A 12645-nucleotide genomic window follows, 5' to 3' on the forward strand; every position below is an offset into this window, starting at 1 on the left:
TGAGTTAGAACAATTTTTCACAGGGCTATTGATAGCTTGATTTCTTCTTCTAAAAACTACCTAGTCATATCCTTTGACTACTTATCAATTGGGGAATGACTCTTTTCTTAAAAATTTGACTCAGGTTCCTATATATCTTAAAAATGAGACATTTGTCAGAGAAACTTGCTACAAATAATTTTTCCCAACTTTCCATTTCTCCCCAAATTTTAGCTGAGTTGGTTTGGTTTGAGCAACTTCTTTTTAATTTCAAGTAATTAAAAGTTTCCATTTTAATGTCATACCCTTTGACCCAGCAATACCACTTCTAAGGTTGTATCCCAAAGAAATCATAGAAGTGGAAAGAAGACCCATATGTACAAAAATATTTATAGCAGCTCTTTTTGTGGTGGCAAAGAATTGGAAATTAAGGGGATGCCCATCAATTGGGGAATGGCTGAACAAGTTGTGGTATATGCATGTAATGGAATACTATTGTGCCATAAGAAATGAGGAGCAGATTGACTTCATATTTACCTGGAGAGGCTTATATGAACTGATACTGAGTGAGAAGAGCAGAACCAGGAGAAATTTGCACACAATTACAGACACAACGTATGTGTGATGACCAACTTTGATAGACTGGCTCTTCTCAGCAATGCAGAGTTGTAAGTCAACTCCAAAAGACTCATGATGGAAAGAGATGTCTACATTAGAGAAAGAACTAGAAAGAACAGAGTTTGAATGCAGATTGAACCAAACTACTTGCTCTCTTTCTTTTTCTTGTTTGGTTTTGCTCCCTCTTCTTTCCCATTGTTCATTCTATCTGATACAATCGTTCTTTATAACCTGACTAATGTCTAATGTGAAAGTATTTGCAGATCCTATACTTTATTGTATGCTGCCATGGGGGGATGTGGGGGGAGGAGAGGGAAGGGGAGAAAATTTGAAGCTCAAGGAATTGTGGAACTGAATCTTGTAAACTAAAAGTAAACAAATTAATAAAGACCAAAAAATTTTTTTTTAAAAAGTTTCCATTTTACTGCTGCATACCATTCTATTTCTCATTTGGTCATGAACTCTTCTAGAAAGATTTCATTGTTAACTTCTTTCATATTCCTCTAATTTGCTTATGATGTCACCTTTTATGTCCAAGTCTCGTGCTCATCTGGAACTTATATTGGTGTAAGATGCTGATTTACAACTGTTTCTGACAGGCTGTTTTACAGTTTTCCCAACAATTTTTTTTTGTCAAAAAATAAATCCCTGGGCTAAGGTGGGATATTTAAGTTTATCAAATACTAGGGTATTATAATGACTTGTTTCTGCACATTGTGAACCTGATATTTTCCAGTGACCAACCTGTCATTTCTTTTTTTTTTTAAGCAATTGGGGTTAAGTAACTTGCCCAAGGTTACACAGCCAGTTATTTTGTGCGGGTGTTAAGTATCTGAGGCTGGAACCAATCCTGGGTTCTCCTGACTCTGGGGCCGGTGCTCTTACTCACTGTGCCACCTAGCCACCCACAACCTGTCATTTCTTATCCAATACCAAGTTATTTTTGAAAAGTATAGCTTTGTAGTATACTTTGAAATTAGGTACTGATAGGCCATCTTTTTTACCCTTTCAAAAAATTGATTTCCCTGACATTCTTGACATTTTATTCCTTCAGATAAATTTTGTTTCTATTTTTTGCTATATCTATAAAGCAATCCTTAGTAGTTTAATTGGCATGGTATTGAATAAGTAAATTAATTTAGGTAGTATTGTCATTTTTATTATATTGGTTCACGCTACTCATAAGTAATTCATGTACTTCTAATTATGTATATCTGCTTTTATGTAAAGAGTGTTTTGTAATTGTGTTCATAAAGTTTCTATGTGTGTCTTGGCAGGTAGACCCCCAACTATTTTATATTATCTGTAGTTATTTTAAATAGAACTTCTCTATCTCCTCCGACTACATTTTATTGGTAATATACAGAAATGTGAAAGATTTCTTCAGATTTCATTTATATACTGCAACTCTGCTGAAGTTGTTAAATGTTTCAATTATCTATTTAGTTAATTCTCTAAGTAAACCATCATATCAGCTGTAAAAAGTGCTAATTTTGCTTCCTTTTTGCTTATGCTTAGTCCTTTAATTTCCTTTTTTTATTGTTATAGTTAGGATTTCTTTTTTTTTTTTTTTTGCCTTTTTGGAGGGCAAGTGGGGTTAAGTAACTTGCCCAAGGTTACACAGCTAGTATTTTTGTGTGGGTGTTAAGTGTCTCAGGCTGGAACCGAACTCGGGTCCTGCTGACTCCAGGGTCGGCGCTTTACTCACTGTGCCACCTAGCCGCCCCAATAGTTAGGATTTCTATCACATTACTGAATAGTAAATTATAATGTATATATAATTTACTCCCAATCAAAGTGCAAACGCTTCTAGATTTTTCCCATTATAGACAATGCTGTCTACTGATTTTAGGTACTACTTATTTTAAGGAAAACTCCATTTATTTTTATGCTTTCTTGTGCTTTTAACAAGAATGGGTGTTTTATTTTGTCAAAAAGCTTTTTTTATTTTTGCCTCATTGAAATAATTATGATTGTTGTGGGGGCGTTTTGTTCTTAATATGGGTAATTATGCTTAGAGTTTTCCTTATCTTGAACTAGCCTTGCATTCTTGGTATAAATCTAGCCTAGTTATAGTATATAAACTTTGTGATATACTGCTATGATCTCCTTGGCAGTGTTTTATTTAAAAGTCTTGAAACAATGTTCATTAAGCAAACTGGTCTAAAGCAGTGTGGAGAACCTTGAGGCCACATATGCCCTTCTAGGTCCTCAAGTGCAGCCCTCTGACTGAATCCAAACTTCATAGACCAAATCCTTTTATTAAGGGGATTTGTTCTGTAAAACTTGGACACAGTCAAAAGGCCATACCGAAGGACCTAGAAGGCCACATTTGGCCTCAAAAGGCCTCAGATTCCTCGCCGCTGGTCTAAAGTTTTATTTCTCTGTTTTGACTTCCTGGTTTAGGTATCAAGACAATATCTGTGTAACAGAAAGAATTTGGTAGGACTTCTTTAGCTACTTTTCAAATAGTTTACAAAGTACTCTAATTAACTGTCCTTTAAATGTTTCATTTTAAATGTTCATCATCAATGTGCTGAAAGAGGACAAGCTTATAACTCTGGGCAACTTTAATGAAAAAGTAGGCATGGACTACCAGATATGGCAGGAAGTCCTTGGGACGAATGGCGTTGAAAACAGCAACAGCAATGGTCACTTAGTACTGAAGACTTACACACCTTAGGACCAACACTGTCTTCTGTTTACCTAAATGCAATAAAACTTTGTGGATAAACCCTTATAGCAAACACTGGCACTTAACAGACTATGTCACTGTAAGGAGAAGAAACAGGATTTAAGAGTGACAAAGGCAATGTATGCTAGTGCTGGACTGATCACATACATCTTCTTAAGATAAATATCTGTGTTCAACAAAAGTTATGAACCCAAGGCAAGATGGACCCAGGCCCTTACTAGAAAACTTAATGTCAATAGATTAGGGTGCTTTCTAATTTGGAGGGGAAGCTGAGCCATCATAAGATTGGCAACAATGGAGCAGAAAAGGAATGGGCAGCTTTCAGAGATTGGATGTATAGCACTGCATTTACTCATCTGGGTCAGAACACTCACAAACATTAAGGCTGGTTTGATGAAAATGATGGGGAAATTCAGAAGCTACTAAATAAAAAATGAGAACTCCACAGGGTTTACCATCAGGATAGTTCATTTATCTCTAAGAAGCAGAATTTAACACCATCAAAAGTAAAGTACAAATGCAGGATTCTTGGTTTAGTAAAATGGCAGATGAAATTCAGTTTTACACTCACAGTAACAATTCAAAGTGCTTTTATGATGCCCTGAAGACTATATATGGGCCAAAGACCTATGGTACATCTCAACTACTCAGTGCTGATGGAGCCACATTGATAAGTTATAAGGATATGGTCCTGGAGAGAAGGGCTGATCACTTCCATAAGTGTTTTGGACAGACTGTCATGAATCAATCAATGCTGAGGCCACTAACTGTTTACCCAAGTTGAAGTCAATCACTCTCTAGCCAAATTTCCAACTGAATACCATTAGGCTCCTCTCATGTGGAAAAGCGCCTGATGCTGTGATTCTATTCCAGCTGTGATTTACAAGGTAGAAGGTCCACTGCTCATAACAAAAGTTGACTGAAATCTAGATTATATGGCAAGAGGAAGTTATCACCCAGGAGATAAAGGATGCCATTGTCTATCTCTACAAAAGTAAAGAAAATATATTGTTCTGTGACAATCACAGGGAGGTCTTAGTCATTGCTGGCAAGATTCTTGCCAGTCCTCCTTCATAGGAGAACACCTAGAAGATGGTGCCAGTGTGGCTTCAGAAAGAATCAAGGAATGGAGTTATCTAACAACTCTGGTAGAAATGTCAGGAGAAGAACAGAGGTTTGTTTTTCTTTCTTTCTTTTTTACATTTAATTTTTTTTCCTCAATTACATGTAAACAAAATTTTTAACCTGTTTTTTTCAACTTTTAGTTTCAAATTTTCTTCTTCCCTCCTCTTTCCCAGTCTTGAGAAGGCAATTTGATATTGATATACATGTGCAGGGTAATGTATTCTCTCCCCATTTAAGAATGTAAATAGTTTGGGGGGCTAGGTGGTGCAGTGAATAGATCACTGGTCCTAGAGTCAAGAGGACCTGAGTTCAAATCTGGCCTCAGACACACAACACTTAGTAGCCATGTGACCAAACCCAACTGCCCCTCCAAAAAAAAAGATTGTAAATAGTTTAACTTTTTTTAGTTCCTCATGCTTACCTTTTTTCATACTTCTCTAGTGTGGTGTTTGAATGTCATGATTTCTTCTCAGCTCTGGATTTTTCATCAAGAATGCTTCAAAGTCCATTATTTATTAAATATCCATTTTTCCTCCTAGTGAGATTATACTCAGTTTTGCTGGGTTGGTTATTCTTGGTTTTAAGTCTAAATCCTTTGCCTTTAGGAAAATCATATACCAAGCTCTCAGATGCTTTATAGTAGTTGCTACTAAAACATGTGGGATCTTGACTGTGGTTCTTGGCACCTGAATTCTTTCTGGCTGTTTGCAGTATTTTCTCCTTAACCTACGACCTTTGGATTTTGGCTATAATATTACGGAGTTTTCATTTTGGAGTGGTTACCAGTAGATTCTTTTAATTTCTACCTTGTTCTCTGGTTCTAAGATATCTGGACAGTTCTCTTTTATGATTTATTGAAATACAATATCTAAGCTCTTTTTATTCATTTCTTTCAGTCAGTCCAGCATTTCTTAAATTATCTCTCCTCAATCTATCTCCCAAGTCAATTGTTTTTCCTATGAGATAGTTCACATTTACCCCCTATTTTCTGGTCTTCTGACTTGTTTTTTTGTTTCTTGATATCTCATGAGCTTCAATTTGGCCAATTCTAATTTTCAAGGAGCCACTTTCTTCAATAGGGTTTTGCATCTCTTCTACCAAGCTGCTGATTTTCTTTTCATATCTTCCATAGTTTTCATTTCTTTTCCTATTTTTTCCCCTACCACTCTCATTTGGTTCTTAAAAATCAGTTAAAAAAATTTTTTTTTGTACTTTAAAACTCTTGAACACTTGTAGGAATTCTGGTTGGAGTCCAACAGGCATTTTTTCCTTTGAGGCTTTGCTTTCAAAAGTTTTCAAGTCATTATCTTCTGTGATTGTGTATTAAGCTTCCCTGTTAACACAGTAACTTTATAGCCAGGTTTTGTTTTTTTTGCTTATTCTTCTAGCCTACTTCTTTATTTTGTTAGTGCTAAGTTCTGCATACTACTATGGGAAGGGGGGAAACGTCTGGCTGAGCTTTTGTCCTTTTACTTCTGCTGCTGTCATGGCTCAGTCTGGAGGCCTGCAAGTTCTAAGTGTTCCCAAACTGGTGACACAAGGAGAGGTTTGTTCACTGTCCTGATCTGAGCTCTGTAGGTTCCTGACACACATTTGTGTCTGCTAGCTTGTGAGTGGTTAGGTTTCAGTAGATCAGGTCTGTACAATGGCTTCTTGCTGCATGCCAAAGGATTTTGGGTGCCCATGAAAAATGCTGAGGGAAAACATCTTTTGCATGTAGAGGAAATCCTTTGGCATGCAAGGCTGTAAGCAGCCTTTGGGCTTCAAGTTGTGCAGGTCTGCAGTAGATTGTTGTTGGACTCAGTCAATGTTAGCCCCCTGGTAGGTTCTACATGTTCAGAGTGACTGAACTGCTAGCTCCGCTTTGGTCTGGTACTCCTAACTGGTTATTCCAGTATAGGCTTAAATGCTGGCATAAAGACTAGTCACCAAGATAAAGACTGAGTCACCAATCTGCTCTGGGCCTCAGAGCCACACAACTACATTTCTGGAACTTGTTCCTTCCCCAGAAGATAGGTGGGACCCACGCTCATTTGTAACTGCTCCCTTCCGCCCCAGATCTGTTACCCTAAACTGAGTAATGAGCCACTGAGTTCAGGGATCCTATCTCTTTCTTCTCAGATATTTCCTGCCTTGGTCCATTTTTTTGCATGTAGGCATTGGAATGCTCCCTGCTGTTGCTGTAGTGCTCCTGGCTAGCCTCTCATTCCAGTTTCTGCAGACCTCCTTCTTTGTCTTCCTAAGCTTCTCTGAGATGGAAAAATGACTCATTGTGACTTTTTCTTAGCTTTCTCAATCAGAACTTGGCCAATGTATTTTCTAGGTTATCATGGAGGAGTTGTACTGGGGGAGCTAGGCAAAAATGCTTCCTCTTAACTCCTCTAACTTGCCTCTGCTTCCCTCTCAAGATATCTCTTAATTCTAGATATTTAATGTATCTGCATTCCTGTTTTCAAAGAAGAACTTTGTGAGTGTGAATTACTAGGTACAATCTGCCAAGATGCACTGCTGCCAGAACTAAAGATCTCAAGTTCACCAGACTGAGGTCATGACTAAGAAAACAAAAACAACCCCCAGAAACATGTCCTTGAGAGGTACCATCTGGTAACCACAAGATGTAGAAGACATAGAAGAAGAGTTCAAGCATGTTGGAAGAACATGCAAGTGGACAAAAATCTCACAGAACAAGAAGATGGATTGTGATTGGTACTAATGAAGAAAATGTCCATGATGAAATAGCCAAAGTCCACTGAAATATCAAAGTTAGTAGAGAATACAAATAGACGTAAATGATAAGTGATGTAGGTGGAAGAAGAATTTTCAGCTACTAAGAATGATAAAGTATAAAATAAATTGGTTAATTATGTCATAGAATCTCTGTGCCTGAAAATATTTAAGGACACATATATCTCCAATGATTAAGGGATATTATGCTTGGAGTTAGTAGATAGAGTAGTTATCTATCGTTATAGTTCTGGGATTTTATGATTCAATCTTGGAAGTCAAGTTGAAAATTCAATTTTAATGTATACAATTTTTGGAGTGTTCAAGTACACAAGACATTCAAATATATACTTTTAATATGAAGGATACACATACCTTTCCAACATATCTCTTGTTTCATTAAGTAGTTTAATTGTAGTAATATCTCCTGCTGTGAGACCACAAGCCTAAAAAAATAAACAGGTCATATTTTAGGTTTTAAGAAGCTAACAGTTATAATGGAAGCTAATCAAATTATCAAATTTAAGAATTTAGAATTTTTCAAAGACTAAGCTTTGTCACTGTCAAAAAATATTTAAAGAAGAAAAACATTATTTACATACACACTCATGACTACTGTATGTATATTTACAATCCATACCTAAAGGATACACAAGCATAGTTTTAAGCCTGGCTCACACCTTACAAATACCAATTTATTTCTTTATACAAGTTAGTTACATGAAGAGACTTCACAACCCTCTAAATCAGTCCATAACTTGAAGTATCTTCATGTAGCCTAGCAGCTTAATCAACACTAGATGCACTGGATCTTTTCAGTCGGTACAATTTTGTCATCACCTACATTTTTGGACACAGTAATCTATGGGACAGATATATAGTGGTAAAATTCAGAATTTGACCATCACCCTGGCAGACCTTTCTACACAATATAAACTTTTCAGTCACATTTTAAAAAATTAATCCTGAGAGGGGCAGCAAGAAGTAGAGGACAGAAAAGTAGGCTCAAAACACGGAAAATCTGGGTTCAAGTTGTGCTTCTGCCACATAATGGCAATGTGATCCTGGTCAAGTCAATTTTTCAGTGCTCTACGTAACTCTCTAATACTCTTTTAAGTTGAAGAGGAGCTATTCTGAATTGAAAGGAGGTGTTTCCTTACTTCGGAGTTACCTAAACCAATGAAATCACAGATAAATTTCCTATCTGTATTCATATCGCAAAACAGATGCTACAGTAGAATGTAACAGCAAATTATCAGGTAAACCTATGAGTAGAGCAATCAAAGTCTGACAACCTCACATTTATACTAGGAAACTTACATAGAGACAGGCCGAATGGGTGGTAAGGCTTTCCCCATTACTCACGAATTGAATCTGGAAGCCCCAGCTGGAAGCACACTCTTTACTTTATATCTACCCCTGTGTTTCACCAGTTCTTGAGTAAAGTTTTAGGGAGAAGTATGGTTTGTGGGTACATAACTGGGTATTAATGGTTGAGGCAGCAGGGCCCCTCCCAGGGCCATTTGAGTCATTAGTGCCATCTGAAGGCAGAACTTGAAAGCCTCCAGAATAAAAAGACTTAGTTTTGGGGAATTTAGTTTAGGCAAAATATAAATTCCATGACTTCTTGCATTTCTGATTCTCAAGCTTTGGCAGAACTCTTGGCCACGGACTTAGACTGGCATAGGTTTCTTAGATATTAGCACATCTTTATTCTTATGATTTTGTTTAGTCTGAGAACTACACTTGTTTTCTCCTTATCTCATGGTAACTTTACCCTGTGTCAAGCCTAGCCTTCCACTCCCCCTAGGATTTTCCTAATTAATACTGAACTTGTCAAGGGCAGAGTCTAGCAATATCGATTAAGAATATACTATTAGGTAGTTGTATATTGTTCTAGTTCTATGCTCAAATAACGTTTTGAGGTTGTCTCCTCAAGACAACCTTGTCTCCTAAGTAGATTCACCCAATGAGAGGGAATGCCTTCTGCAAATAATAGTAATAGACAACATTTTTATGTTATCTAGTACATACTTCTCTACTACAGGTAAGAAAAATAAACCCTGAGAGTTAAATCACTTAACATAAGTAATAAGCAGCTGAGGCAGGATTCTGAACCTCTATGTTCACTGTTCTTTCCTACTGTATCATGCTGCCTTCCTTTATTCTCCACCTTTAACTGAAAGATTTATTCCATTTTCCATTTTTTTCACAACATATTTCTTTTTATATATTTATAAAAGTTTTGCCACAGGGGGAAAATGTTTTAAGGCTAACTGTACTAGTGACACATTCCCAAAGTGAATATAAAGATGATGTTTTGAAAGCATCTACCCTTAGACTTACCTTTTACGCATATTTTCCTAGCAAAAAAAAAAAAAACTAAGAAAGGCAGTATATGATACTATCAATCAATAATCAACTAGATAGCTAGGTGTTACACTAGATAGAATGCTGGACTTCAAGTGAGGTAGACTTAAATTCAGATTCCTGCCTCAGATACCTCTTAGCTGTGTTAATCTGGGCAAGTCACAATCTGAGCCTCAGTTTCCTCATTTGTAAAAAGTAGCTAATAATAGCATCTATCTCACAGGATTGTTGCAAGGATTGAGATAATACATATAGCACTTTGTACACTTTAAAGTGCTATATAAATGCTAGCTATTATTAAATCTTTGTGTACATAAAATATACTAGACGATAGTAGAATAAAATATAAAAAAATATACAGAACATAATGGTACCAAAATATTGGCATAAGCCAATATACTTTTATTTTTATATTTTTAATATGTATTAAATATACATTTAATATATATAATTTTATATTTATATTTGTATCTTCACAAAAACTCTGAGAAGTATGTGCTATAATTATCCCTATCTTACAGTCAAGGAAACTGAGGCAAACAGAGGTTAAGAGACTTATCCAGGGTCACACAGTTAGTGTGTCTGAGATCAAATTTTAATTCAGGTCTTTCTTTTATTCCAAATCCAGCACTCTATCCACTGTACTACTACCTGCCTCTGTACTTTCCCATAGTTTGCCATTTCCTTCTTCAAACAAAAAAAAAAGCAGATAAAAAAAATAATTTTAAAATATATAAAATATCTGAGAGTTAATTTATCAAAATATGCTTAGGTCATGCATAATTAAAACCATAAAATACTCTTTAGGGAAATAAAGGAAGATATAAATAATTGAAGAGATCAGGTTAAGCCATGGTGTTCATGGTTAGGCCATGCCAATATAATAAAAATGCTATTTAAATTAATTTACAGACTCAGTACCATATTAATCAAATGCCAAAAGTACTAGAAAAAATTTTAAAAAATTCATCTGGAGGATTAAACACTCAAGAATTTAAAAAGAAATAATGGCAAAAAAGACAGAAATGAAGGCAGCCTGGAAGTACCGCATCTCAAACTGCACTATAAAGAAATAATTATCAAAATTACTTGGTGTTGGCTAACAAACAGAAAAGATGGAACAGATAAGGTAGATATATTCCAGAAGTAAATGACCACGGTAGTATAATATTCAGTAAACCCAAGGATACATACTACTTTGGCAGGGTGGGGAACCTGTGGCTTCGAGGCCACATGTGGCCCCTCTGAATCCAAACTTCACAGAAGAAATCCTTTTATTAAGAAGATTTGTTCTGTGAAGTTTGGATTCAGTCAAAGGGTTGAACTCGAGGAACTATGGGGCCACATGTGGCCTCAAGGCCACAGGTTCCCCACCTCCATGGTAGAGTAAGGGCAAAAACTACTGAACTGTAAAGCTGTCCAACAGAAATTAGGTTTAGATCAACATATTATGCCATATAGTAGAAGAAAACTCCAAATGGATATATGACTTAGATATATAAGGTCATTATCATAAGAAAAGGAAAGAGGATATCTTTCTTAACTGTGTCCTAAAGGAGAGTACTTAACTAAGAAAATAGAGAGATGATCATAGGTGATAAAGTAGATAATTTCAATCATATAACATTCAAAAGCTTTTGCACAAACAAAATCAAATCAGAATTAGAAGGAAAATTGTAATGTGGGGGAAAAAATCTTAGTGGCAAATTTCTTTGCTAAAAGTATAGTATCCAAGATATATAGGGAAATGATGCAAATATATGAGAACAATTCTCCAATTAATAAGTGGTCAAAAGATATGAATGTACAGTTTCCAAATGAACTAATATAAACTATCAATAGCCATATGAAAAATGCTCCAAATTCCTAATAAAAACAAAAATACATACTTAAACTCAGAGGTTTCACTTCACTCCTGTTTGATTAGCAAAGATGAAAAAAGACAAACATGGAAGTTTCTGGAGGGGATGTGGGAAGATAAATACATAAAATCACTGAGAGTGGAACTGTGATATGGTCCAACCATTCTGAAAAACAATATGTATTACATCCTAAGTCACTAAAAATTTTCCCTAATTTGTTACTATATCCTAAAAGTCACTAGGTATGCCTCACATTGTACTTAAATGTTTATACTAGTACTTTTTTTGTGGTAACAAGTAATCAGAAACAAAGTAGATGCTCATTCACTAAAGAAAGACTAAAAAAAAATGGCATATGAATATAATGGAATATTATTGTGCCATATGAAATTATGAGTAAGATAAATTCAGAGAGCTGGAAAGACTTGAATGAACTGGTACAGATTGAAATGAATAGAACCAGAAGAAAAATTTATGAGGACCACAACCACGTAAAGATAAAACTCTGTATCAATGCAGAGGCCAATCATGACTTGAGAACACTGAAGAAATATGCCAGCTACCCCTTGGCAGAAAGATGTACTCTAAATGCAAGAGGAGATGTGTTTAATATTTTCCTTGACAAGGAAAGGCTTCTGTTTTGGTGGGTGGAGGAGTCAGTGGGTAGTGAAACAGATAGCAAAAAAAAAAAAATCAAGAAAAAGAACCACAAAACATTTATTAAGAACACAGAAGACAAAAGAAAAATCTATAAGGGGACACAAATGGCCAGTCTTAGTACTGGACTAAATTTAGCTTACTCTTCTTTAAAAAAAAATTATTTGTTTTTAGTTTTCGACATTCACTTCTACAAGATTTTGAATTCCAAATTTTCTCCCCATCTCTCCACTCCACCCACCCCAAGACTGCATGCTTTCTGATTACCTCTTCCTCCAATCTACCCTCCCTTCTATCACCCCCCACTCCTCTTATCCCTTTCTATTTTCCTATAGGGTAAGATAGACTTCTATACCCCTTTGCTTGTGTAGCTTATTTCCCAGTTTTTCACGTAAAAATTTTTTTAACTTTCATTTTAAAAACTTTGAGTTCCAAATTCCCTCCTTTCTTCCCTCCCTACCCATCCTCATTGAGAAGGTAAGCAATTTGCATAGGTTATACATGTATAGTCATGCAAAACACTTCCATAATAGTTATGCTGTGAAAGACTAACTATACTTCTCTCCATACTATTCTGTCCCCCATTTATTCTATTCTCTCCTTTGTCCCTTCTCA

General features: G+C 35.8%; 1 protein-coding gene across 3 annotated transcripts in view; it reads right to left on the reverse strand.

Moving 5' to 3' along the window:
* PEX3 (peroxisomal biogenesis factor 3) overlaps positions 1-12645 on the reverse strand; it is a 59794-nt gene that overhangs the window by 13530 nt on the left and 33619 nt on the right. For all 3 annotated transcript variants that reach the window (XM_069107463.1, XM_069107465.1, XM_069107464.1), the window contains one exon: positions 7517-7587. In XM_069107463.1, coding sequence (XP_068963564.1) covers positions 7517-7587 — 71 coding nt within the window. The remainder of the gene's footprint in view (positions 1-7516; positions 7588-12645) is intronic.

The sequence above is a fragment of the Petaurus breviceps genome, unplaced genomic scaffold, assembly GCF_028583685.1.
Source record: "Petaurus breviceps papuanus isolate PSGF00001 unplaced genomic scaffold, PetGlider_PUasm1.0 90064, whole genome shotgun sequence".
Lineage (NCBI taxonomy): Eukaryota > Metazoa > Chordata > Mammalia > Diprotodontia > Petauridae > Petaurus > Petaurus breviceps.